At 39.2% G+C, this 23,259-nt stretch overlaps 1 protein-coding gene across 2 annotated transcripts; it reads left to right on the top strand.

Annotated features, from left to right (window-relative positions):
* The first annotated feature begins 2,734 nt into the window (after window positions 1-2,734).
* On the top strand, window positions 2,735-22,462 carry LOC109419064 (ATP-sensitive inward rectifier potassium channel 11). Of its 2 annotated transcripts, none has more exons than XM_029873524.2 (6): window positions 2,735-2,867; window positions 8,801-9,037; window positions 9,564-9,773; window positions 11,884-12,119; window positions 21,233-22,207; window positions 22,269-22,462. In XM_029873524.2, the coding sequence occupies exons 3-6, from the start codon at window positions 9,626-9,628 to the stop codon at window positions 22,386-22,388; spliced, it is 1,479 nt and encodes a 492-aa protein (XP_029729384.1). In that variant the 5' UTR covers window positions 2,735-2,867; window positions 8,801-9,037; window positions 9,564-9,625; the 3' UTR covers window positions 22,389-22,462. The 2 variants fall into 2 exon arrangements, with proteins under 2 accessions (XP_029729384.1, XP_029729383.1); XM_029873523.2 differs by having other exon boundaries at window positions 9,559-9,773.
* The last annotated feature ends 797 nt before the right edge of the window (window positions 22,463-23,259 follow it).

Below are 23,259 nucleotides of genomic sequence, written 5' to 3'. Positions count from 1 at the left end.
TTCGTTCTATTCATTGGTATTTCTTGTTCAATCAACCCGAATTTGTGAACTCGTTTGAGTTTTCAATGCCTAAAAAAATATTTAAACCGAAAACTCCATCCTTTTTCAAAAATCATTTCAGAATTCCAGGAGTTTAGTCAAAAGCACTGCCTGTAACAACAAATAATAATATACTTATGTATGTCTTTTTTCCAAAAAAAAAAGTCATTTATTTAGCAATATATTACAATCATATTAGAACTACAGATAACAGAAATTTATGCTAGCATACGAAATGTATGCAAGCAAACCATTTCAATCTAGATTTCAATCGGCATTGCAATAAGGATACCTAACTGGTAACCATTTAAAGATGGTGCAACGATCGCATTCATATCGCTTGAGTGCAAATGGCAAACACAAACAACCCCTTTCAGATAGCAGTTACTGCAGCAATTCTTTGTATAGATGGAAACAGTATGCGACGTTCATTGGTTGTTTTTAGTTGATACTAATAAAATAAATCGATTGACATTAAAATCTTCAGCTATATATTGATTACTGTAAAAAATAACTAAAGAAGAATTCACATGTTTAGAGTTAAATTTTATTCTAATTTAAACATCTGTTACCTGTGATAGTATTGTCGTCGCGGTTGAAACCCGAAGTTTCCCCACACCCGACAATCGAATTTTCTCAAAATACATACGTCAAACCTAACGTCGGACGTAGTGCGCTGGACAGCGGACCTGGCCCTCTATCCAGCGCACTGTGTCCGACGTACGTCCGACACACGGTTTAGGTCTAGGAGAAACATCGATTTTCGCGTATCAAAAATTCCGATTTTCAACTGCACGAACAATACTGAATCATCAATTCTTCGGCACAACACTCAGTACGTGGCTGCAGTCCTCCATTCTAGGCCGCGTCCAACACTTGCCAAACGTGCCTCTGGTCTCACAGAAAAAGGTTGTTTTTGAGTGACACAATAGCAATCGATATTCGTACCAGCGAAAGACTATCCAGCATTTTACGAGCGCTAATGACCGCCAGAATTTTCTTCACTTTCTGGTAGGGATAAGCCGATTTAACTTCTGGCTTGTGTCGTTTGGCAGTTGATCGATAAGATTGATGTTCGATCTTATCGATCAGCTGCCAGGCGACACAAGTCAAACGTCAAATCGGCTGATCCCTACCAGAAAGGGAGCAAAATTCTGGCGGCCATTAGCGCTTGTAAAATGCTGGATTATGTATTGGTATACGATATATCGAGTGATAGGCACGAAGATACTTAACGTTCATGAGAGTCAAATAACTTTCATTGCAAAAAACAATCCTAAAACGATCGGGAATCGAACAGATGTCTTCAACATGATCTGGCTGAATACCATCGTATAAAGTTTTCTGCTTTATGGCCTTATATGATATCTAGCTGGTACAATTCTCAATTACAGGTATTCATATTTTATTCGAGTTAGGCACCACTTATCAGCACAACGTATGACTCAAACCACAAACGCAATCAGGTGGAGTTAATGTTTATATGGTGATACATTCTTAAAGCAGGTAGCAAATAAGAATGCAAATATTGTAAATCTCGAAACCTTACAATGGTTCCTAAATCTTGTGATGCATTCCCGAGTAGGTGAAAACATCTGATGAATAGCATATTCAGTTATGATTGAGTTAATTACTGAAGAGCAAAAACTGATATTGTTTTGATTGATATAAGAGGTAAAAAAACAGAAATAATAACAAAATCTAATAACCATATGGTGAACTACTCAATAATAGCTCGTTAAGATATTACAAGATTAAAACAATAGCAGACAAGATTTGTCACCTTTTTCTAGAAAAAAAATTAAAAAATATGTCAGCATCCAGCATCGAACCTTCGACCTTAGGATTCACAGGCGGCAATGCTTATTACTCAACTGTGGCTCGCTGTTGTAAATAACTAGATAATAAGAGCATACGGTTCTTCGTTTCCACAGCTCAGAAGGGGCACATGGCATTTCATTAACATTGAGCCATCTCTATGGGTGTATGTGTTCCATTTCGTGCAGAAGAGCTAAACTTGTTCTTATGTAGAAATTTTCAGCTATTTCGACAAGAACAAAAACTGATATCATATCACTTTGAGCTATTCGTGCGATATTCATCATATTTTTGAATAACTCATCAAAATCACATCGAACTATGACAGCAAAAAGTGTTAGATTTGAGATATGATTTAAATATTCTCGTCTACCCGGGTTGTGACCGAGACATTTACGCTTAACCAGTATGGTGTGCCTTTCATAATGCATGTGTTTATGTACTCTTACGATCATCCAACAAACGAGCAATCGCTATCAATTCAGTTAAATAATCTGAAAGCACCCGAAAGTCAAAGGCTTCAAACGTCCAAACAAATCAAATGAATAGCAATACAAGCCAAACGGTCCCAATCTTAGACCAAATCATATGACAGAACTTGTTGAATAGCTGTTTCGGCAGATATCTAATCTACAGTGTACGGCCATTCCTGCCGATAATGTCAAGCCATCGTGCCAAGGTCCCTATGTACCCGCGATAGTACACATGCGAAATGATAACAGAGTTCCTAATCTTATCTCCGCTAATATTATATCCTCTACACTGATACCTGTCGGCTACATGGGGACTGCGTCATCCAATCGTGCGAATAAAAATACACAATACCTCTATAACAGAGCAGCGATACGTCGATAAGAAGCATACTGTATCGATATGGCCAAAAATAATGATTCTAACATTTTAGTGAGAAGGAAGAGTTCGGACAGGTGGGATCTACTAGTTAATGATGTTTGGTTCGGTGTTTTGGTGCTTGGAAAAGTTCAACGCACATATCTGAGCATGAGTTTAGAGTGAGTAAAGAATATAAAAAAATCTAAAACATTGGAATTATTATTTCTAATTTCAAGTTAAGAGAATGGTATAAGTTTTCGCAACTATAACAATTAACAGCTGCTCACGTGGATCATTGCAAATCCAACTAAATCGTTATGAATTCACAAAGATTTAAGCAAAATGAATATTTTTGGATAATTTTGATTCGTCCAATTTACGTTCTTTCCATGCGTTTCTACTTTCATTTTTTTTTTTCATTTTTCTTAATTACGTGCAATGTGATTCATAAGTGAACTCGTGTTATCAGCTGCTAACAAATTATTGAGGTGAATCCCACAGAGCACACAACACCACCAGTCGTTTTAAAACGCATTTAAAAGACATAAATTTTCCACGATAAGCGTTGTCCAAAATTAGGCGATAAAAATGAGTTGTTATGAATGGAACAGAATCGAAAAAAAAGTTGTTGTTTGATTACACCCTTTTGTGATACGTATAAGGGTACTTGAAGGGTAGATCGTCGTGCTTCCTCACAGTGAGGAAATGATGTGTAATTAGTTACCGATTACGTCGATAATTGCGATTGATTTTCAGAAGCCTATGCCAACAAGGAAGAGAGCACTTGAATAAACTATATTTATCGCTGTACGTTTCGTAATGGTTATTTTGATGTAGCCCAGCTTTACAATAAGCACCTTAAGGCTCAAGCATTCGTCATCATTTTTTGGAAAATAAAAAGCAGTTTTCTCACTGTAAAGCAAAATATCGACCATGAAAATATATTCACTGCATTCCTTGGGGCAAGACACTGTGCTGGAGAGTACATTTTCCTTCACAGAGTTGCTCAGAATTTCTCCGGATTGCTCCCGTTTGTACTTGGGTGCTTGGGGCAAGACACTGTGCTGGAGAGTACACTTTCCTTCACAGAGTTGCTCAGAATTTCTCCGGATTGCTCCCGTTTGTACTTGGGTGTTGCCTGATTTATCGCAAAATCAAAACAATATTGCCCGATATCTCGCTTTTCTTGCAGTTTTAGGGATGTTTTTCAACAAATTTCGTCGATCATTGGTGAAAATGGGTGAAAAGAGTTACTCCGAATTTCTCAGAGTTACTCTCGTTTGCACAGTGTCTTGCCCCTAGCTTGGGTGTTGCCTGATTTATCGAAAAATCAAAACAATATTGCCCGATATCTCGCTTTTCTTGCAGTTTTAGGGATGTTTTTCAACAAAATTCGTCGATCATGGGTGAAAATGGGTGAAAAGAGTAACTCCGAATTTCTCAGAGTTACTCTCGTTTGCACAGTGTCTTGCCCCTTGCTGCATTCTATTCCTCATGTGGAGTACAATGAATATATTTTCATAGCAAAGACTTTTGTTTTGAACGAAAAAACTTCTTTCAAATGTTTGATGATGACGATGATTTCAATGACGAATTGTTCAACGTTAATAGCGACGTTTCAAGTACCGAAGGTGGCGTGGTAACAGATCTGAGGAGAAGAACAACAAAGAGCAGGTCAACTGGTCAACTACCCTAGCGAGCTTCTAAAATATGGTTGAGAAGCACATGATCAATTCATTGAAAAGTCCGATCGACATAATTGAGAAAAGGAACAATCGAACTTTATACCTAGTTCTGTTGGAAAATTTACATTTCAGCCAGAAACTCTCTGAAGATGCAATTAATGAGAAGCATACTGAGGACAAGACTGAGGATGCAATGAGTTAAAAGCGTTCATAGCTTTTTGTGAATCAGAAGTATTTATTTACGTTTTTTATATTCATTTACCTTCGGCATATCATAAATATTAAATCGGGATACATAGTTCAATGTGTAAAACTCATAACCAAAATAAATCCTAAATCTGGGCATGTCAGCCACATGAGAATGGATGGTAACCCTAGCGAAAAAGGTTCTAGGTATGTTGTGAACTAGATTCATATATTGTTGCTTGAATAAGTAAAAGTTTTGATGATATGATGAATTTAAATATTCATAGCATTCCATAGACCAGCAGCGTTCGTGTTCAAAACAGAACCGTTTCCAAACTACAATGAACCAGAAGAGTTGAGAGGATATGAGTCAGAAAAGTTCAATTAATTTTGTGGACCTTCACAAGACGATACAATGTTTATCAAATTGTGTAATCCAGTGTAGAGAAGCAGAAACGACATAAGGATTTCTTGTGCAAGAATCATTATTTGACTGTTATTTTGAAGCCAGCAGCGTGTTCAGCACGCAATGAACCAGAACCGTTCATATGATTTCGAGAGATTTCGTGAATCAGAAGCGTTCATGGATTGTTGTGGTTTCAGCCAGAAGCATTCTGAAGCTAAAATCAACCAAACGCGTTTCGTGAACTAGAACAGTTCAAAGAGAGGTTCAAAGAAAAGACAACTTTTTGAGGACGATGTAATGAATCAAAGTGTACCTAGGATGAAGAAGAAGTTGAGTTGGTGACGTATAAGTAGGCGTAGCATCAGATTATGTAAGTAAGCTAAATAGTTCCATAACATTTTCATTCCACTTTTGCTAGTCACTGTGTTTTGCTACGACTACAGCCTCAAATCAATTATTCAAGAGGTTATGGTCTCTTATTGGCACTGTTGAACGTTATTTTTGAATTGTTGGAAGAATACTTGAAGATTTTTTCGGATCATTTGGGGAAGATTAGTCGAAGCTTCTGAGCCACTGCAAGCCAAGTCATCATGGAGCGTCTGAACAACGTTACCAGTGCTAGAATTCGGGAGTGCAACGTGAACCATGACTGCAAGTGCTACAGATCGAAGCACATGTTCATTCGTTCGACATGCGCGGTGCCGTGTTATCTAGGTGGTCATGGAAACGTGTTCATTTTCTCTTGAATAGGCACCGCTTCAATGTCAAATTAGTGAACTCGTGCAGAGGTTCTTATAGAAAATATTGTCGGGCCGCCACCAAACCGGACGTCGCAAGAATGAGTCGTGATGCGACTCGACTCGCTATGTTTTCTGAATCATTTCGGAAGTAGTGCGCATCTATCTCCCTGTCATTAGCAATACAGTGCACTAGTCGCGAAAAAGTTGCGACACGTGTGGACCAAGTAAACGGCATTTTCGATTGAATGTCTGTCTTGATTCCTGTTGACTATTTTCGACTGTTGAATTTTTACTCTCGGAGGATGGCTTACCAGTCTTGACAAAAATAAAAATACTGCTATTTTATCTTGTCCGACGTTTCGGTCCGTTTTGGGACCTTCTTCTGGGACTCGAATTTCACAGATTTTTCGTCCTGTGTGGTTATGTGGAACGTGTAAATGTCGGTTCAGACTTTTCCCTCGCCAAAACGGACATTATCGGTGTAAGCCTAACCGTGGAAAAGCTCTTGTTTAAGCTGAGCTGGAATCTAGTACCCGGCACTTGATCTAGCAAAAGCAAATCCAGATGGCGAAGACCCGATTTGGAAAGCGACCTGCTTTTATTTGCACACTGGGCAGACAACGAAGACGAACATATGCAAAAACCGAATCACAGCCAGGATCACAGCGCAGTTCACAGCCGAATACAATTACGTTCAGAGGAAGCCAGAGTTGAAGCATATATGCACATCTTCGGAAGAAGCTCGTTCATTCACGTTCCTGATCAGATGCGTACCAAGTTAGAGCCGAAAGGAATGAAGCTGTAGTATGAATACTTTTAAACCGCAATGTAATTTGGGCAACATAGTAATTCATTGAAAGCCACCGCTTGCTTTGTTTTAGTCGCATGAATTATCATTCGTTGCGAATGCTAGCATATGCAAGTAACCATAATTTGATCACCCTAAGTCGACGACCAACACACAGCGTTCTCCATGGGTCCAGATTGAATCAGACAATAAAACATGAAACATTCGTATTCCAACCACAGAAGCAGATACATGGCGACCGTGACAGGACCTGCAATCTTTGGAGCAGTTACATTTGCCATATATCACAAAGTTCATATTCGTCCTAGGGGCAAGGCACTGTGCAAACGAGAGTAACTCTGAGAAATTGTGAGTAACTAGGGGCAAGACACTGTGCAAACGAGAGTAACTCTGAGAAATTCGGAGTAACTATTTTCACCCTTTTTCACCAATGATCGACGAAATTTGTTGGAAACACCCCTAAAACTGCAAGAAAAGCGAGATATTGGGCAACATTGTTTTGATTTTGCGATAAAGACACTGAGAGACTGGAGGCAAGACACTGTGCTGGAGAGTACATTTTCCTTCACAGAGTTGCTCAGAATTTCTCCGGATTGCTCCCGTTTGTGCTTGGGTGTTGCCTGATTTATCGCAAAATCAAAACAATGTTGCCCGATATCTCGCTATTCTTGCAGTTTTAGGGGTATTTTCAACAAATTTCGTCAATCATTGGTGAAAAGAGTTACTCAGCTTGGGGCAAGACACTGTGCTGGAGAGTACATTTTCCTTCACAGAGTTGCTCAGAATTTCTCCGGATTGTTCCCGTTTGTGCTTGGGTGTTGCCTGATTTATCGCAAAATCAAAACAATGTTGCCCGATATCTCGCTTTTCTTGCAGTTTTAGGGGTGTTTTCAACAAATTTCGTCGATCATTGGTGAAAATGGGTGAAAAGAGTTAGTCCGAATTTCTCAGAGTTACTCTCGTTTACACAGTGTCTTGCCCCTAGGTGATACTTTCCTGAATTGCAGTCAAGGAAAACAAACCGAGGATTCGAGATGTGAAACCTAGGATTAAGCCTAGGGGCAAGACACTGTGCAAACGAGAGTAACTCTGAGAAATTCGGAGTAACACTCTTCACCCATTTTCACCTAGGGGCAAGACACTGTGCATACGAGAGTAACTCTGAGAAATTCGGACTAACTCTTTTCATCCATCTTCACCAATGATTGACGAAGTTTGTTGAAAAACATCCCTAAAACTGCAAGAAAGGCGAGATATCGGGCAATATTGTTTTGATTTTGCTATAAATCAGGCAACACCCAAGTACAAACGGGAGCAATCCGGAGAAATTCTGAGCAACTCTGTGAAGGAAAATGTACTCTCCAGCACAGTGTCTTGCCCCAAGATTTTCACCAATGATCGACGAAATTTGTTGAAAAACATCCCTAAAGCTGCAAGAAAAGCGAGATATCGGGCAATATTAATTTGATTTTGCGATAAATCAGGCAAGTACCCAAGTACAAACGGGAGCAATCCGAAGAAATTCTGAGCAACTCTGTGAAAGAAAATGTACTCTCCAGCACAGTGTCTTGCCCCAAGCTGCTTGCTTTGTTTGAGTCCCATGAATTATCATTCGTTGCGAACGCTAACATATGCAAGTAAGCATGCTTTGAGCACCCTAAGTCGACGACCATGGGTCTCGATTCAATCAGACAATAAGACATGCAACATTCGTATTCCAACCACAGAAGCAGTTACATGGCGACCGTGACAGGACCTGCAATCTTCGGAGCAGTTGCATTTGCTATATATCACAAAGTTCATATTCGTCAGATTTTCGGACTTCCATGTTTGGTAGATTTGGCAGCATTTTCAACAGCAGAAATGCCAGTTTTCTTAACAGGGGGGACGACACTAGTTTTGTCAAGCCGAATATCCCAAAACATCCAAACAAAGACGAGAAAACCGAGTTTTTCGGATATTTATTTTTATAGAGATTATAGAGATAAAGCAGCATTGATTGTTCTAAGGATGCAATAAACCTTATGATCCGAATCAGTTTATGGACCAGTATGTGTTCATAATATATTGAACTTTTAGCGCTGTGGAGATCCACTGTGTACAGGTACACTCTGGTTCATTACATTTCATGGATGCAACTAGTTCAGCGACGAAATAGGTGACGAAAAGACTTTGCTAAGCTAAGGTCAACTTTGTCATAAAAACATTGCAATATCTTCCTGAACTTCAGGAAACGCCATAGTACTTCGATATTCACATTACATAATGTTCCCACTCTCCATTCCAGCACCCTGAACACCAACTCGGGCAGCCCTTACTCCCATCGGAAGCACTGGCGCCGAGTGCAGCAAGAGTTTCTGGACCTCGAGCAGCAGAAACAGAAGCAACAGCAACAAGGCCACATGACCCGGCCGGTCAGTATCGTGAACTACAACCGACAGGAGTCACAAGAGCTGTTCAACATGCCAGGCAGTCCATACCACATACGGAAACCCATTCCAGCGTGGGAGAAGAGTCGATTATGGTGAGCGAGATTAGATGAGTATATGTATAATTCACCGGCATGATTGCCTGCTATAAATGGCTGCTTCGTCATGCAGTTAGTAGTTTTGAGCTTAACTGAGTCAGTGCTGTTCAACTTTTGACTGTATCTTGCGAATTTCCTGTAGTGCTGAACCTCAGTGGCTGTTCTGTGCAGTTTAAATAAGCGGGTTTTCTGATGAAATTAATTGGGATTATACATAGCCGAATATCTGCTGAAATCTTGACTAATGGGGTTAATTTTTGGAGTGCTTGAGAATAACTATCTGCTATTCCTCGCATAAGCGTTTCATGTGAAAATCCTATGGAACTCAGATCAATAATGCATAGAACAACAGTGATCTTCTGCAGAGTATTACTAAAATAATTATGAACATACTACGTTTCATGTCATATCATTATCTAAAGATTCGAGTCATTAGACGTTGAGAACCACTGCTCTAAGTGCAATGATAGCACGGCATCTAATTCCTCATTTTTATCTCGACATGCCCCTCTCGACAGGGTAGAACAGCAACAGAAGCATCACCAGCGCCGACACAACGGCGGTAACGACGATGATAACGACTGGATGAGCAGCCAAGAGTCTGGACTGAATCTGAACCACGACGACGATGACGGAGACGACGACGACGACGATGACGATAAAAAGCATCCCCATCAGCATCGCCGGCCCAATCGAAGCGACATGTTCAGTCGGGGGAGTCTCGCTAATGAAGGTAGGCCCTCTATGACGTAGATAGGCTGACGGACGTTTCCGGTTATGTTTGGCACTCCCACGCAACTTCGTGGGTTCGTTCGGTAAGGCCGGCCAAGCTACGCGATGACGGAGATATGCTGGCACGCTTTGAGGACATACACTCGTTCAGTCCCACTAATTGGATGTTTATCGTTTTTTATCGCACATCACAGATGTTGTCGGCTAGAGTGAACTGGACGTGATAGGAAACGAGCAGTTCATTCCAGAGAGGAAAGTTCGCTGGATGCACAGCATTAGGACAAAGACAACAAACCATTGTCAATTATTCGCAGCTTGATACGCTACAGTGCGGCATCAAGATGTAGTAAAACTGGCCTTAACAGTTTCTGTGAATTCGGTTCTGTTGTGTACGCATGCATCCATCAGCATCCGAGTTGAGAAGAGCTGACTGTATGCTTCATCGGCGCGACAAATCACGCAGAGGTTAGGGATGCTTATCAGCCCATGAGCAAACAGAGTACCCCATCGCCGTAGTAAATATTTGAACATCTAGATTACTTGAGAACAATGGCGGTTCTAGGGGGTCGGGCGAGAAACCTAGCTCTACCAAGTTAATTACTTTTGTAATTTGAGCATTATGCTTATATCTCTACGGTATCTACGGTGAACTCAACTAAAAGTTTGTCGAAACTAGAAGGATACGATGGGCAGGGCATGTTGCAGGTATACCGAACAACCCTACTTAGCTATAGTTTGTATAACAGATCCGACTAGGCACTGTCCAGAAACTATTACAATCGCCGACTGTTTTATTATTGTTATTCAGAACTCATTGATATTTATCCAGTAAGAGTCAATTCAAATGAATAAATCTGGAGCTCGATTTGAAAAGGTCGTATGTGCTTTTGTCGATTAAAAATTCGATCAGTTGGATTCGCTTATAATAGCAAAAACCGTTGAAATTGTATAAAATTGACACATACAGCAGAATCATCACAAAACAGGTTTTCCGTTCCATCATTAAAAGTCTCCAAAATATCTTCCCTATTGCTACAATAACTAAAATAAACTGATCGAATTTTATATCGACAAATGTACATACGACCTATTCAAATCGAGCTCCAGAAATATCACCAACTCTGATTTAGACATTTTTGCGAAAGCCGGAACTCCTGTCAGAATAGGATTGCCTTAGTTAATCAACCTGGGACAATGCGTTAGAAGTTTTAATCCAACGCTGAAATTTTTCGAAATGTTTTCAGTGGAATCCACTGAAGCAGATCATTTCCATATGGTGAGTTCGTTCCATGCTTATTGCTTTATGCTATGTCAAATGTTGCAATCATATCGAATCATATAAATCCACGTATAATAATTCAACTTGGAGCGTTTGATACGGAATGTCCACGCATTCTTCATTTTTTTATATTTTTTCGGCATTTTTTAGATATTTGGGTTTGGGAAAACTAGAGTTTCTAGATTCTCTTCAAACAATCATCTGCGATAAACACAAAGCAGTAGGCCTGATCGCATTTTTTGAAACCGATCTTATACGATCATGTCGCCGTTGATCGGGTTTTATCCGATCATTAACACTACACTACATAAAGGTCCCAGAGGTATAGATTAGATAGTCTCAGGGGGTACGACACAAGTTTTCACAACCCAAAAAAGTCGAAATATCCCACAAAAAGTCGGAATATCCATACTGAAAAGACGGCAAAGCTTTTACGGGTTTCACCGAGTTTTGCAACCCTATAGATGTCTCTATGATTTCTATTGATATCTTGAAAATCTGCAAAAAAATGCTCAATGAAAAATATAGCGTCCCCCTGTATCCGATCTCTAGAACCGCCCCTGCTCATTCCGGATAAAACAGAGCGCGATGAGAAGAAGGGACTACATAAGATTAAAGATACACGAACCGAAAAATAATCAAATAAGGCAGTCATTCGTCAAGTGCCAGTCGGTCGTGCGTGCTCCCCGTACCGTATGAGTGTGAGCTACGTTCACACTACTTGAACGCTAATTAGTGGAACCGTGTCCGTCGGTTAGTTAATACAGTGACTGCAGTGACCTGTAGCCTCCCAAGGCTGTAACCCGCGATCGTTTTTCTCCTATTTATCCAGATTTCGAAGATCGTCCCAGTCTGCACCAACAGCCCCAATCCGGCTTCCCCGTTATACTGCAAAGTGTTCGAAGCATGCGGCACGTCCGGCAGAGGTTAAGGCGCGACCCCGTCCACCAGGGAACACGTGCCATCCGATCGTCCCGGGTCATCAACAAGGCCGGCGAACGGAACGTGCTGTTTCTAAATTTGCCCCAGAAGTCGGTTCGCTTCGTGAAGGATCTCGTCACGACGCTGGTGAGTAAGGGCACTGATGATGGCTATAAGATTAAGTGAAACGCAATTGGGTTTTTAAATTAAGAAAAATTCAATGATTTTTTATTTTTAAACGAAAGAGCACCTTTTTCTGAGCCGCTATGATTTTTTTCAGATTTTTAGAACTTTATTTTGGTATCTAAAATCAATTTCAAAGAGATTTTTTTAAATCACCTTTTGACAGCTGGGCAACTGCTTGACAGCTCCGCTCAGTACAAAATGCGACGAGGGGTGATTCGACAAATCGCTCCCATACAAATTTCAAATTGATTTTTAAACAGGTTCCCGGGCACCAAAATTGATGAAAATTTGGATTTCGGCTCAGTTTGGCATGCAGATTCAGAATATGAAATTATCTCAACACCACTAAAGAAGCCAATTATTGTTATCTGTTGTACTGTGGTATGATAAGTCTAGGCAACCATCTTAGATTTGATCTCGGATTTTTTAAACATTCTAATAATTGAAATTAAATGATAATATCTTCAAAAGTAGTTTGAAATTTCAAACTCTTGAACAAACTTTAGCTTTAAAAACTGTAATGCTTCTTGGGTTTCGTAGATTTTTGAGGACTTGAAGTATAGATGTTCGTACCTGCCACGCAATGAACCAGAGCAAAAATAGTAAACTGGTTTAAAAAGGTCTTAGTTTATAGTTATGAAGACGTTCAAAAAAAAACTATAGACTCTGTTTCTGTTAGTATAACTACGCAAGAGTAATTTTCATTAATTTATAGTGTTAAAAAATTGTGGAAACGCATTGTGAAAAGAATTTTTGAAACTTCAACAAAAAAAATCTTTTCGGTTCTTAGAAAAACTTCAAAAATTCTGATAGAGAGACTCAGGATTCATTTGAAACCTTCAATCTCAACATAAAGTTCTGCTGGAAGTGTTCAAACCTGGGCAAGCGACATTAGTTTTGCTATTTTTTCGTCTTTTTCACCTTTTTGGAACATTTTTGCTTAGCAAAACTAGTGTCGTAGCCACGGTTTAAACACATATTTTCCAAATGAATATTCTTTAATAATGTGCTGTATTTATTTTAGTGAATATTTTTTAATATTTTTTTTTGTAGTATGTGTATAGCTTCTTGACGCTTCTAAAGAAAAACGCTTACTTTATATATTATGTTAAATGATTTTTAAATAAATGGCTCTTGGGATATATGGCACTGCATGAAAATCTATCCTTCTCTTTCACTCTTACAGAAATTTTGTAAACAACAAGGCCACGAAACGTCAAAATCCCATACAAAATCAAAACAGTGCAGTGCCCTATTAAGTTTATATAGTGCTGATTCGTTCGTTGGGAGCTCGATAGATGGGCTGTCTCGATGGTTGAATGTTCACTGGTTGGGGCAAAACCTAGGTGTGAAATATGTAAGTCACAGAGAACAGACATCCAGGCTAGAACAAATTTCATTCAGAAAGTTGTGTAAGGATTTGAATCTTCACTTGAGTAAGGTTGCAAACCAATACACGATGACAACACTAACGCCGCCAAACACCATATTGCCACAGTCAGTGGTGAATTGAAACATTTCAAGTGGTGAATTCAATTAGTATGGGAAATTAACCGATTGCAGCGCCACGCTATTGCCACTTGTGTTGCCGATTTCAAATGGCCGTTAAATTCCTTACACAGCTTCCGAACTGGACTTGGATGTCTGTTCTCTGTGTGTAAGTGAATTTCTATCAACGACCAACATTTCTCATGCATAACTACGTGCTGATTTCAAGACCGTGCTACTAACAATTTAAAAAAAACAGTTTTTGTGATTTAACTGAAAATTCAATCACAGAAAAACAGATATAAAACTTAGAACAAATTTCATTAAAAGACATTGTTACGAAAACGTGATCGACAAATGCTAAATGTACCGTGGTTGGCCGGGTCATCGCTAGGTGGTAGTAGTGAGCAAACGTCAAACAGGAGCAAAAACTCAACCCCATGAAACGGCTGTCATCCACATACAACTGGATTGAAGCCAAAAATATAGTGCTGGACGTGGTGCTGATTTGAATGGGCGGTTGCATAAGGCTGAAAACACGGTGATTTTTTCTGGTGGAGCAGGTGCGACATTCAAATTTAATTGACTTTGGTGTTGTTTTAAATGGGCCAAATGTATTTTCATACTTGTGCGTCTTGTAAATTTAACAAAGAACACTAAACCCATTGAACAATATGTGGAAATGACCGATTTCCGATCACGAATTTATCTTCGCACGACAAAGTTCGCTTCCGCACGTAGCAAATTGGTCAGCAGACTGAAATTTCGTGAACAAACCCGTGGCGCCCCACCAAAGGCGGCGGCTTCAAGAACTAACGCTTTCTTCAGGGGGTTGCAAAAACTATGTCAGCGCCGCGAGTGGACAATCGACCACCAACCGAATATTTGAATCAACCCCTAAAAATGTGATCGATGAGAAGCAAGCAAAGTGTGACGTCTGTTTCTCTGTGATTCAATTTTAAATTTTTCAAATATGCAAATCACTAAAATTCAAATAACTTGCGCTGATTGACTCGCTCTTTCTTGTGTTTATTAAAGAGAATGAGCATGAAAAAAGAAAAAGCTGCGCACACTTGTGCCACAGACAAACAGACGTAACACTTGCGAAATTTCCATCGACCACGCTTACAGTGTTGGTAAAATCACACTCAAAGCACACTCATAAACCGCTCCTGCGTGAGCAAACTCGCGCGCGATTCTGAATCATTTTCTTGCGCGCGAGATTTTCACGCAAAATCTCGCTCTCACGAGTCAAGTGCAGAAATCTCGTTCGCTTGTAAAACGAATCCAAATCTATTTGAACGACATCCAATGTTGTTGTACGATAGGTTTGCTTTTGCTCTATCATATAATCCTAAAAACTTCAATGTAAATAATAAGGACACCAAAAAATAACGCAATGAGTGAAACCGCGAGTCAACTCATGCATGATTTTTTCGGCGGTGAATTTGGCGAGTCAAGAATCGCGCGTGAAACAACTCAAGAATGAGATTTGAGATTTTGAGTTTTTACCAACACTGCACGCTTATAACGATCATTTTAAATTTTCATAGTTATGGCTTTCACAACCAGAGGCGCGCGCATCGTTTTTCTATGCGTTTAACGTTTCACACTAGCGCCTTCTGTTGACGATATGGCACAACATAGTGATTCCTGCAGCTTTTCCACCAGGTGATGATAGTGTGAACTGGGCGATGGATTTCCATAAAAATCGTACAAGGTGTTACGTAGTTTATCTGTGCTTGTGTCTTTTGCCGATTACTATGGCAGAACAAAATGTGAAAATTACCGATTTCTATTTCAATTCTTCTCATCTGTAACTTTTAGTAGCTGTCAAACTTCAACGAGATTTCAGCATAAAAATGTTTAACCTTTCGGTGATTAAAATTGACGAGATCTCATTTTACCATTTTTAATGTGTGTGAAAACCAGCAGAATATGGACAATTTCCTCAATGCGTTCAATCGTGAATTCCACTGACAGTTTTTGTAGGATTTCCAGCGGTATGCCAGTAGGAAACTCAGCCCGAACTGTACCGGAAGTTTCTGTAGTAGTTCTTCCAGGGAATTCCGCTAAGAGTGGACCGGGAAAACGATTCAAGGAACTCATGAAATATCTCTGATGTTACTCCTGAAGAAACTTCCGGACGATCATTTAAAGATTATTTTTTTAAGAAACTTTTGGAGGAATTTGCAGAAGATCTTCTCACGGAATTATTACATACTAGTGAGATTACCAGGGGTATCCTGGACATCTGAATTCTGAACTTCTGTATGAATTTGCGGTAGAGCTCCTACAGATATTCTCGTTCAAGCTCCTGTAGGAATTTCTTGTGAAACTCCTAGAAAAATTCTTAATGAAACTCAAAAAAAATACCCGAAGGAAATCACGGGAGAATTTCTGGTGGAACTGCTAGAAAAACTCTCGGATGAGTTTCTAGAGGAATTCCCGGTAGAATTTCTCATTGAGGAGCTCCCGATGAATTTACTAGAGGTTTCGGTAGAACCTTAGAGCAATTCACGGCGGATATCCTGCGGAAATTCATGGTGGAACTTCTAAATAAAGGAATTGCCATTGGAACTTATATAGAAATGCTCAGCGAAACTTCTGTGGAGCTTCCCAGTGGAACAACTACATACAGGAAATTTCTGTGGGAATTGGGTTGTTTAGTGAATAAAATATTGCTATTTTCTATAGCCTAATCGAAAGAGCTCATTTTTCTGAGTATAACTTGATTTTATTGGATTTCAATACCTTTGTTTTGATGGTTAAATTAACATAACAGTTTTGATTTTCGTGGATAGAATGACAGTTCAATCGTTAAAATGACAGTTCGACCCGAACAAAAAAAAATCCCCATACAAACTTTAAATGCATTTTAAAAATAGTTCCCGGACTCCAAAAATTATGAAATTTTGGATTTCGACTAATTTTTGGGCGGAGAATCTGATTATGAAATAATCTGGATACCCCTAAAGAACCCAATTCGCGGTGGATCCCTGGTCCCAACCTCTGCAGAGGTTTCAGTCGGAATAAGGGGCCAGACACGTATAACACAGCGTAACAAAAAATAACTTTTGGTCTGTCTCAAGAGCAAACTTATGTGTCTCTGACAGATTTTGGGCCGCTGAATCCGAATCCGGGCTCAGATTTGCTCCAGCACGTCACAATTTTGAGCTAAACCTCAATTTACAGGACAAAATATGCAGTTTTGGGCTTTTTTTTACTGCAAGCCATCAAGCATGGAAATATTTTTTTGGTGCAATCAAAAGGTAAATTGGTCAATTAACATCTAAATTAAGGACTCATGCAAAATATTTTATTTTATCAAATCGAATTTGATAGTTTTAAGCGATTTATGTTAGTTACGATATTTCCCATAAAAGTCAGTGTCACCCTCCAAAAGTTGCATGCAAGTTCACATACTAACATAATAGTTATTTATGTAACGAGTTGCAAAAAGTTGATTTTTTCAGCACGAGTCGTACATTTATCCAACGAGGCCTGCCGAGTTGGATACACTCCCGTTCAAAAGTTTGGGGTCACCCCCTCAAAAACATGTCATTTTTTTAGGCCCATATCTCCGCCAATTTGCGTCCGATTTTAAAACCCTAGGTTTCATTCAAAAGATAATAAGTCAAAGAAACTTTGAACATGATTTAAAAGAAACTTTTTCAAAAAAAATTTGTATGTAAACTTAACCCAAAGTTGTCAAATTTTCTAAAAAATGAATATAAACTTACGGCAGTGTCGCTGGAAGTTGGGTCGACCAAATTTCAAGATGAGAGCGGTAATATGATCCATTTTCTTTTAGCTTTCAACTGCTTTTTACAGAACTTAGCTAAAAAATCTAGAAAAAAAGTTATTAAGTAAATTAATCCTTGATGTCATCGACCAAAAGTTTGGGGTCACCCCCTCAATATGATGTATCGGCCAAAAGTTTGGGGTCACTTTCGTAAAACATGGAAAAGTGATTTGGTGATATCTTCGTCATCTATAGTTCAATTTTAATTATTTTTGGCTCATTTCAAAGACAATTAACTAAATTTACGTTTGATGTCTCCAACTTAACGTATTGAACGGTTTTTGTGTATAAAAATGTTATGTAAAGTTAGCCCATTTTACCACGCTTCAAAAAATGAGGCAACTTTACGTTAAGTTTTAGTATGTAAATTTCGACAAATATGTGTGGTTCAATGTCTATGCAGTAAGTATCATTCATTTTGTTTCAAATAAGCCAAGAAGAATTAAAATTGAATGAAAGATGACAAAGATATCAACAAATCACTTTTCCATGTTTTACGATAGTGACCCCAATCAGTAGGTCGGCTCTAGAGGCACGTTCTCCTCCATTCGGGAAATTTGTGCCATCGCCATGAACACGAGCCTATTCATCATTTACCTGACGGAGAAGGGAAGGAAAAAGGATAGGACATGGGAAAGGACAGGTAAGGGAATAGTGACCCCAAACTTTTGGCCGATACATCATTTTGAGGGATGACCCCTAACTTTTGGTCGATGACATCAAGGGATAATTTACTTAATAACTTTTTTTCTAGATTTTTAAGCTAAGTTCTGTAAAAAGCAGTTGAAAGCTAATAGAAAGTGGGTCATATTACCGCTCTCATCTTAAAATTTGGTCGATCCAACTTCCAGCGACAAAGCCGTAATTTTATATTCATTTTTTAGAAAATTTGGTAACTTTGGGTTAAGTTTACATACAATTTTTTTTTGGAAAATTTTCTTTTAAATCATGTTTAAAGTTTCTTTGACTAATTATCTTTTGAATGAAACCTAGGATTTTGAAATCGGACGCAAATTGGCGGAGATATGGGCCTAAAAAAATGACATGTTTTTGAGGGGGTGACCCCAAACTTTTGAACGGGAGTGTAAATACGAAGAGTGCTGAAAATATCGAGTTTTGCAACGAGTTCCATACAAAATTTTATGCAATGTTTTTTTTTATAATGCAACCCATTTGAGTTGCATAATGTTCATAATGCAACTCAAATGAGTTGCATAATGTAAATTATACAACTATTTTTCATTATGCAACTCATTTCAGTTGCATAATGAACCAGTTCTGAAAAATTGGCCATTATAATACCAAAATGAGCTATATAAAATATGAATTATAATATTAAATTGCATAAAATGCTTAAATCTATCAAATTTGATGTGGTAAAACGAAATATTTTGCATGAGTCGATAATTTAGATGTTAGTTGATCGATTTATCCTTTGATTACATCAAAAAAATATTTCCATGCTTAATGATTGACAGTCAAAAAAGCCTAAAATCGCATATTTTGCCCTATAAATTGAGGTATAGCTAAAAATTGTGACGTGCTGAAGCAAATCTGAGCCCAGAATCGGATTCAGCGGCCCAAAATCTGTCAGTGACACATAAGTTTGCTCTTTAGACAAAAAAATGTTGCGCTGTTAATTCTTGGCTTAGTATATTATAGCATCGTAGCAAACTCTGCGGCCGTTTTTTTTTTTTCGAAAAACAATGTTTGTTTTTTGTTTCATCTGTCACAGCCTTGATTTCAGCCAGTACGATTATTTTGATGGTAATACATTAATATACAATAATATACATTAATACATTAATATACCGCAAATTCGGCACCAACATTTCAAAAGGGCGTAACTGCTTTTGCAACCAATGTCTTCTCACAGAGCTGTGGGTCGTATTTCATTCATCTCACGCAAGTCACATCCATTAATCGAAAGAGGAGGATTTTATCTTTCTATCTGTGCTAGTGGATTGCTCGAGAGGAATGGGATACGCTCCACAGCTTTGTGAAAAGGCATTGGTTGTAAATGCAGTTACGCCCTTTTGAAATGTTGGTGCCGAAATATACTAATATACTTCTAATACACTCATTATGCTAATACGTGTCTAGCCCTTTGAGTCGGAACTCCTAGAGGAGTTGACGGTGGTACTCCCAAAGGTACTCCTAGAGAAATTCCCTGTCCAATTCCTGGTGGAAATTTTGCAGGAGTTCTTAATGGAATTCATATTGCTGTATCAAATGCGGGAGCACCAAATGCGGTAAGATTTTCTAACAAGTAACCCGATGTCAGTGGGAGCTTTCGAATCCTAGGTTGGCGGTGATATTGGCTATGGTTGCTACGTTGCCTTTGGTAACATGTGTTACCGCGTTTGAAGCGCATTTGGGCACCGTTTGCATCTTGAACGCACACAGCAATACAAGACTGCCCATAGTTAAGTGAAAAATTCATGCGTGTACAAGTTGCCTTGCATCAGGTTTTGATCTACCAAATGTTTCAATGTCAAAATTATAAAAAGAAGAGTTTTAGAAATATCGGTTTTATTAGTTTATGGAAACTATTGGAAGTATTGTTAAAATCATTTCTGGGGAAATATAATAAATAACAGAAGAATCAGAAATGCCATACTTAGAAGAAAATTTTGTGAGATATCGATAGATTCTTGCAACAGTACAAAATTACACATATACAAAATATACATGCAGAAATCATAAAATTATTGCTATGAAGATTCTAAAATGATTACACAAGTTTACAAAATAAAACGAAAGTCGTGAACTTCTGTCAACGACCAAAATTTTTAAAGTACAATTTAGTGCTGATTTCGAAACCGTGCTTCAAAAAATTTAAAGTAGAACAGTTTTTGAGTTTTAGCTTAATATCGAGTTGTGTAACTTTTCAAAATATGTAATTTACTATAATTCAAATATATTGCGTTTTGTTCGACCAATTTTAAATTTTTTTCCATAAATTAAAAGCTGAATACAATACCATTCGATCATCTGAATACAGGTTTTGCGTCAGATTGATGAAATTCAAGATATTGGCGAGTTTTAGGGACGATCTTCTTAAATTTTAGCAAAATTCCCAAAATTTATTGAAGAAATGTATTTTTTTTTTCAATAAGAAAAAAAACAACTTAAAAATTCTTTCTCGACGTTTATTTGACATATCATATGTAGGCGAGTTACAGTAAAAATTTAAGCTCAACCGGAGCATTGATTACGGAGAATGAGATGTTTGAAGTGAGCGACTTTGCTTAAAAATAGAACAAAAATCGATTTCAAATCATCAACCTTGTATGGAAAGTCGAAAAAATTTCCGCTCTACTGTAATTTTTTTCTTTCGCGTTTTCGAACTCAGGGCATGATTCTACGCCAAAAATGATCATCAGCTTACCGAGTTCAAAAATGCTGTAAACTAGTGTTATTAAAAGTGTTTCTGGGGCAAACAAACTCATTAACGAATTTCTAGGAAAAAAACTATTGATAGAATGCCTGAAAGAACATCGGTGTATCAATGGTGCTCATCGTACAGTTCAATTATCAGATAAAACCACTTGGGTTTTCACTTTTTATATGACACCTATCTTGATATCATGATAGAACTTTCGTAAGCATACTGAATGTTTTTTTTAGAAAAAAAAAGACTCGGCAGCCCACAAATAGTAATCCTGATTTATAAGTTCTTTAAAAATTCAACAAATCTTCCAAATCCATTCGGAAATTTTAGGATTCACCGAACGAAGCACCTCTCATTAATCTCTCCACCTTTCCCCATATCCAACAGGTGGAAGAACAATGGCGATACACGCTCACCGCATTCATGTTGAGCTTCTTCAGCAGTTGGATCCTGTTCGCCATCCTGTGGTACCTGGTGGCGTACGCCCATGGCGATCTTATCTTTGATCCGGAAACAGGGGAACGCCTCGGCGATGGGGCGATGCCATGCGTGGAAGGTGCCACCACATTTGCTGGATTTTTGCTGTTCAGCATCGAAACCCAGGTGTCCACCGGGTATGGTGCCAAGGTGCCCACAGAGGAATGCCCAGAGGCGATGTTCCTGCTCATTGTACAGATTGTGATTGGTCTGGTGATAGATGCGGCCATGGTGGGAATCGTCTACGCCAAGATGGTGCGACCACCGAAGAAGATCTCAGATATGAAGTTCAGCAAGAAAGCCGTCATATGTCAGCGGGATGGGAAGCTGTGCTTCGTCTTCCGGCTTTGTGACGTTAAGCATCAGCATGCTATAGAAACTAAGGTGACAGCGGTTCTGTTGGAACAGCGTCGTTCTTTGGAGGGGGAGCTTATTGAAAAGAACGAATCCTCCATGAAGTTGGAGAACAACGGTCGCATTCTTCTGATGTGGCCTGTGACGGTTTGCCATGTGATAGACAGCGAAAGTCCGTTGTTTGATTTTTCTGCGAAAGATCTGCTAGAGAAGAAGTTTGAGATTGTGATAACGCTAACCGGTGGCACGATGACCACTGGACAAGTCACGGAAGCAAGAACTTCCTACGTTCCAGGAGAGGTCTACTGGGGTCACCGTTTCCAGAACATCATCATGTATGATAGGGCTCATGAGCATTACGTGGCACACAATGAGCATATGGACTTCCTAGAACCGGTGGACACGCCTCTCTGCAGTGCCCGGCGATTGGAGGAGGTTTATCAAGAAGTCAAACAGTTCATGGAGCACGATAGAGAGCGGGAATTTGACGATGCGGAATGTAAATCGGAGCATCTCGAACAGCTGGATGAGGTTTGGAATAGAAAGCTACGGCAGAACTATAAATGTACTCATGCTTCATTTCTCTTTTCAGGATACCGACTCGGAAGGTGGTCTCCGAATGGAACAACTGAAATCTTCTTGCTCTTCTCCCAAGGAGGAAACCAACTCGAATCAACCTTCGCGTGTAGAAACAGTTCCTGATACAAAATAAATGTTACCACGCAGTTTCTCATACGTACTACTAATTAAAGATATTATTTGGATTATACAATATTAACATACCGAGAGGACTGAGGACTTTGTTTGATAGAGAAAATTTCCGAACTTTCCCGCGGAAAAATATTTCATCCTGTTATTCCACAAAAAAAGTAACATTTCTTCCTATACACTGAAAATAACGCTGTAATATTTCTCATCATGACTTGGTTGTTAGCATGACTATATGGAACAATTCTGGATTTAAATGGTTTGATGTTAATAACAACAACATTGTGGTACAAATTACCATGCCGCTGATACAATGTGTTATTTTTTTCCACTGTTCTGTTGCAGTTGAGAGCAAATCTTCTTGCAGTTAATTGAACTTTGTTTACAGCACGTATGACATCCCAATTCCCACCAAATAGTATTGTTTCGAGGATTGTTTGCAGCCAACATCAAATGGGTTCTCCCGTTCCCTCATTAACAATGCATTTGAGTTCCCTAAGCAATGGTACAAGATGAAAACATGACGTCATCCTAGAGGAATCCCTGAGAAAACTCCTGAAGAACTCCCTGAAGCCTCCTGAGGATTCCCGGAAGGAACTCCTGGAGGATTCCCGGAGAAGGACCTCCTGGAGGATTCCCGGAGAAGGAACTCCTGGAGGATTCCCGGAGAAGGAACTCCTGGAGGATTCCCGGAGAAGGAACTCCTGGAGGATTCCCGGAGAAGGAACTCCTGGAGGATTCCCGGAGAAGGAACTCCTGGAGGATTCCCGGAGAAGGAACTCCTGGAGGATTCCCGGAGAAGGAACTCCTGGAGGATTCCCGGAGAAGGAACTCCTGGAGGATTCCCGGAGAAGGAACTCCTGAAGGATTCCCGG

Source organism: Aedes albopictus, chromosome 2 (assembly GCF_035046485.1).
Source record: "Aedes albopictus strain Foshan chromosome 2, AalbF5, whole genome shotgun sequence".
NCBI lineage: Eukaryota > Metazoa > Arthropoda > Insecta > Diptera > Culicidae > Aedes > Aedes albopictus.
Note: the sequence above shows the minus strand (reverse complement) of the source record. Positions and strands in the feature narration are given on the sequence as shown.

Coding starts and splice junctions, on each gene's coding strand:
- LOC109419064 (XM_029873523.2), top strand. Junction 9,038..9,558: donor TGGGAGAAGAGTCGATTATG/GTGAGCGAGATT, acceptor CCCTCTCGACAG/GGTAGAACAGCAACAGAAGC. Junction 9,774..11,883: donor GGGGAGTCTCGCTAATGAAG/GTAGGCCCTCTA, acceptor CTATTTATCCAG/ATTTCGAAGATCGTCCCAGT.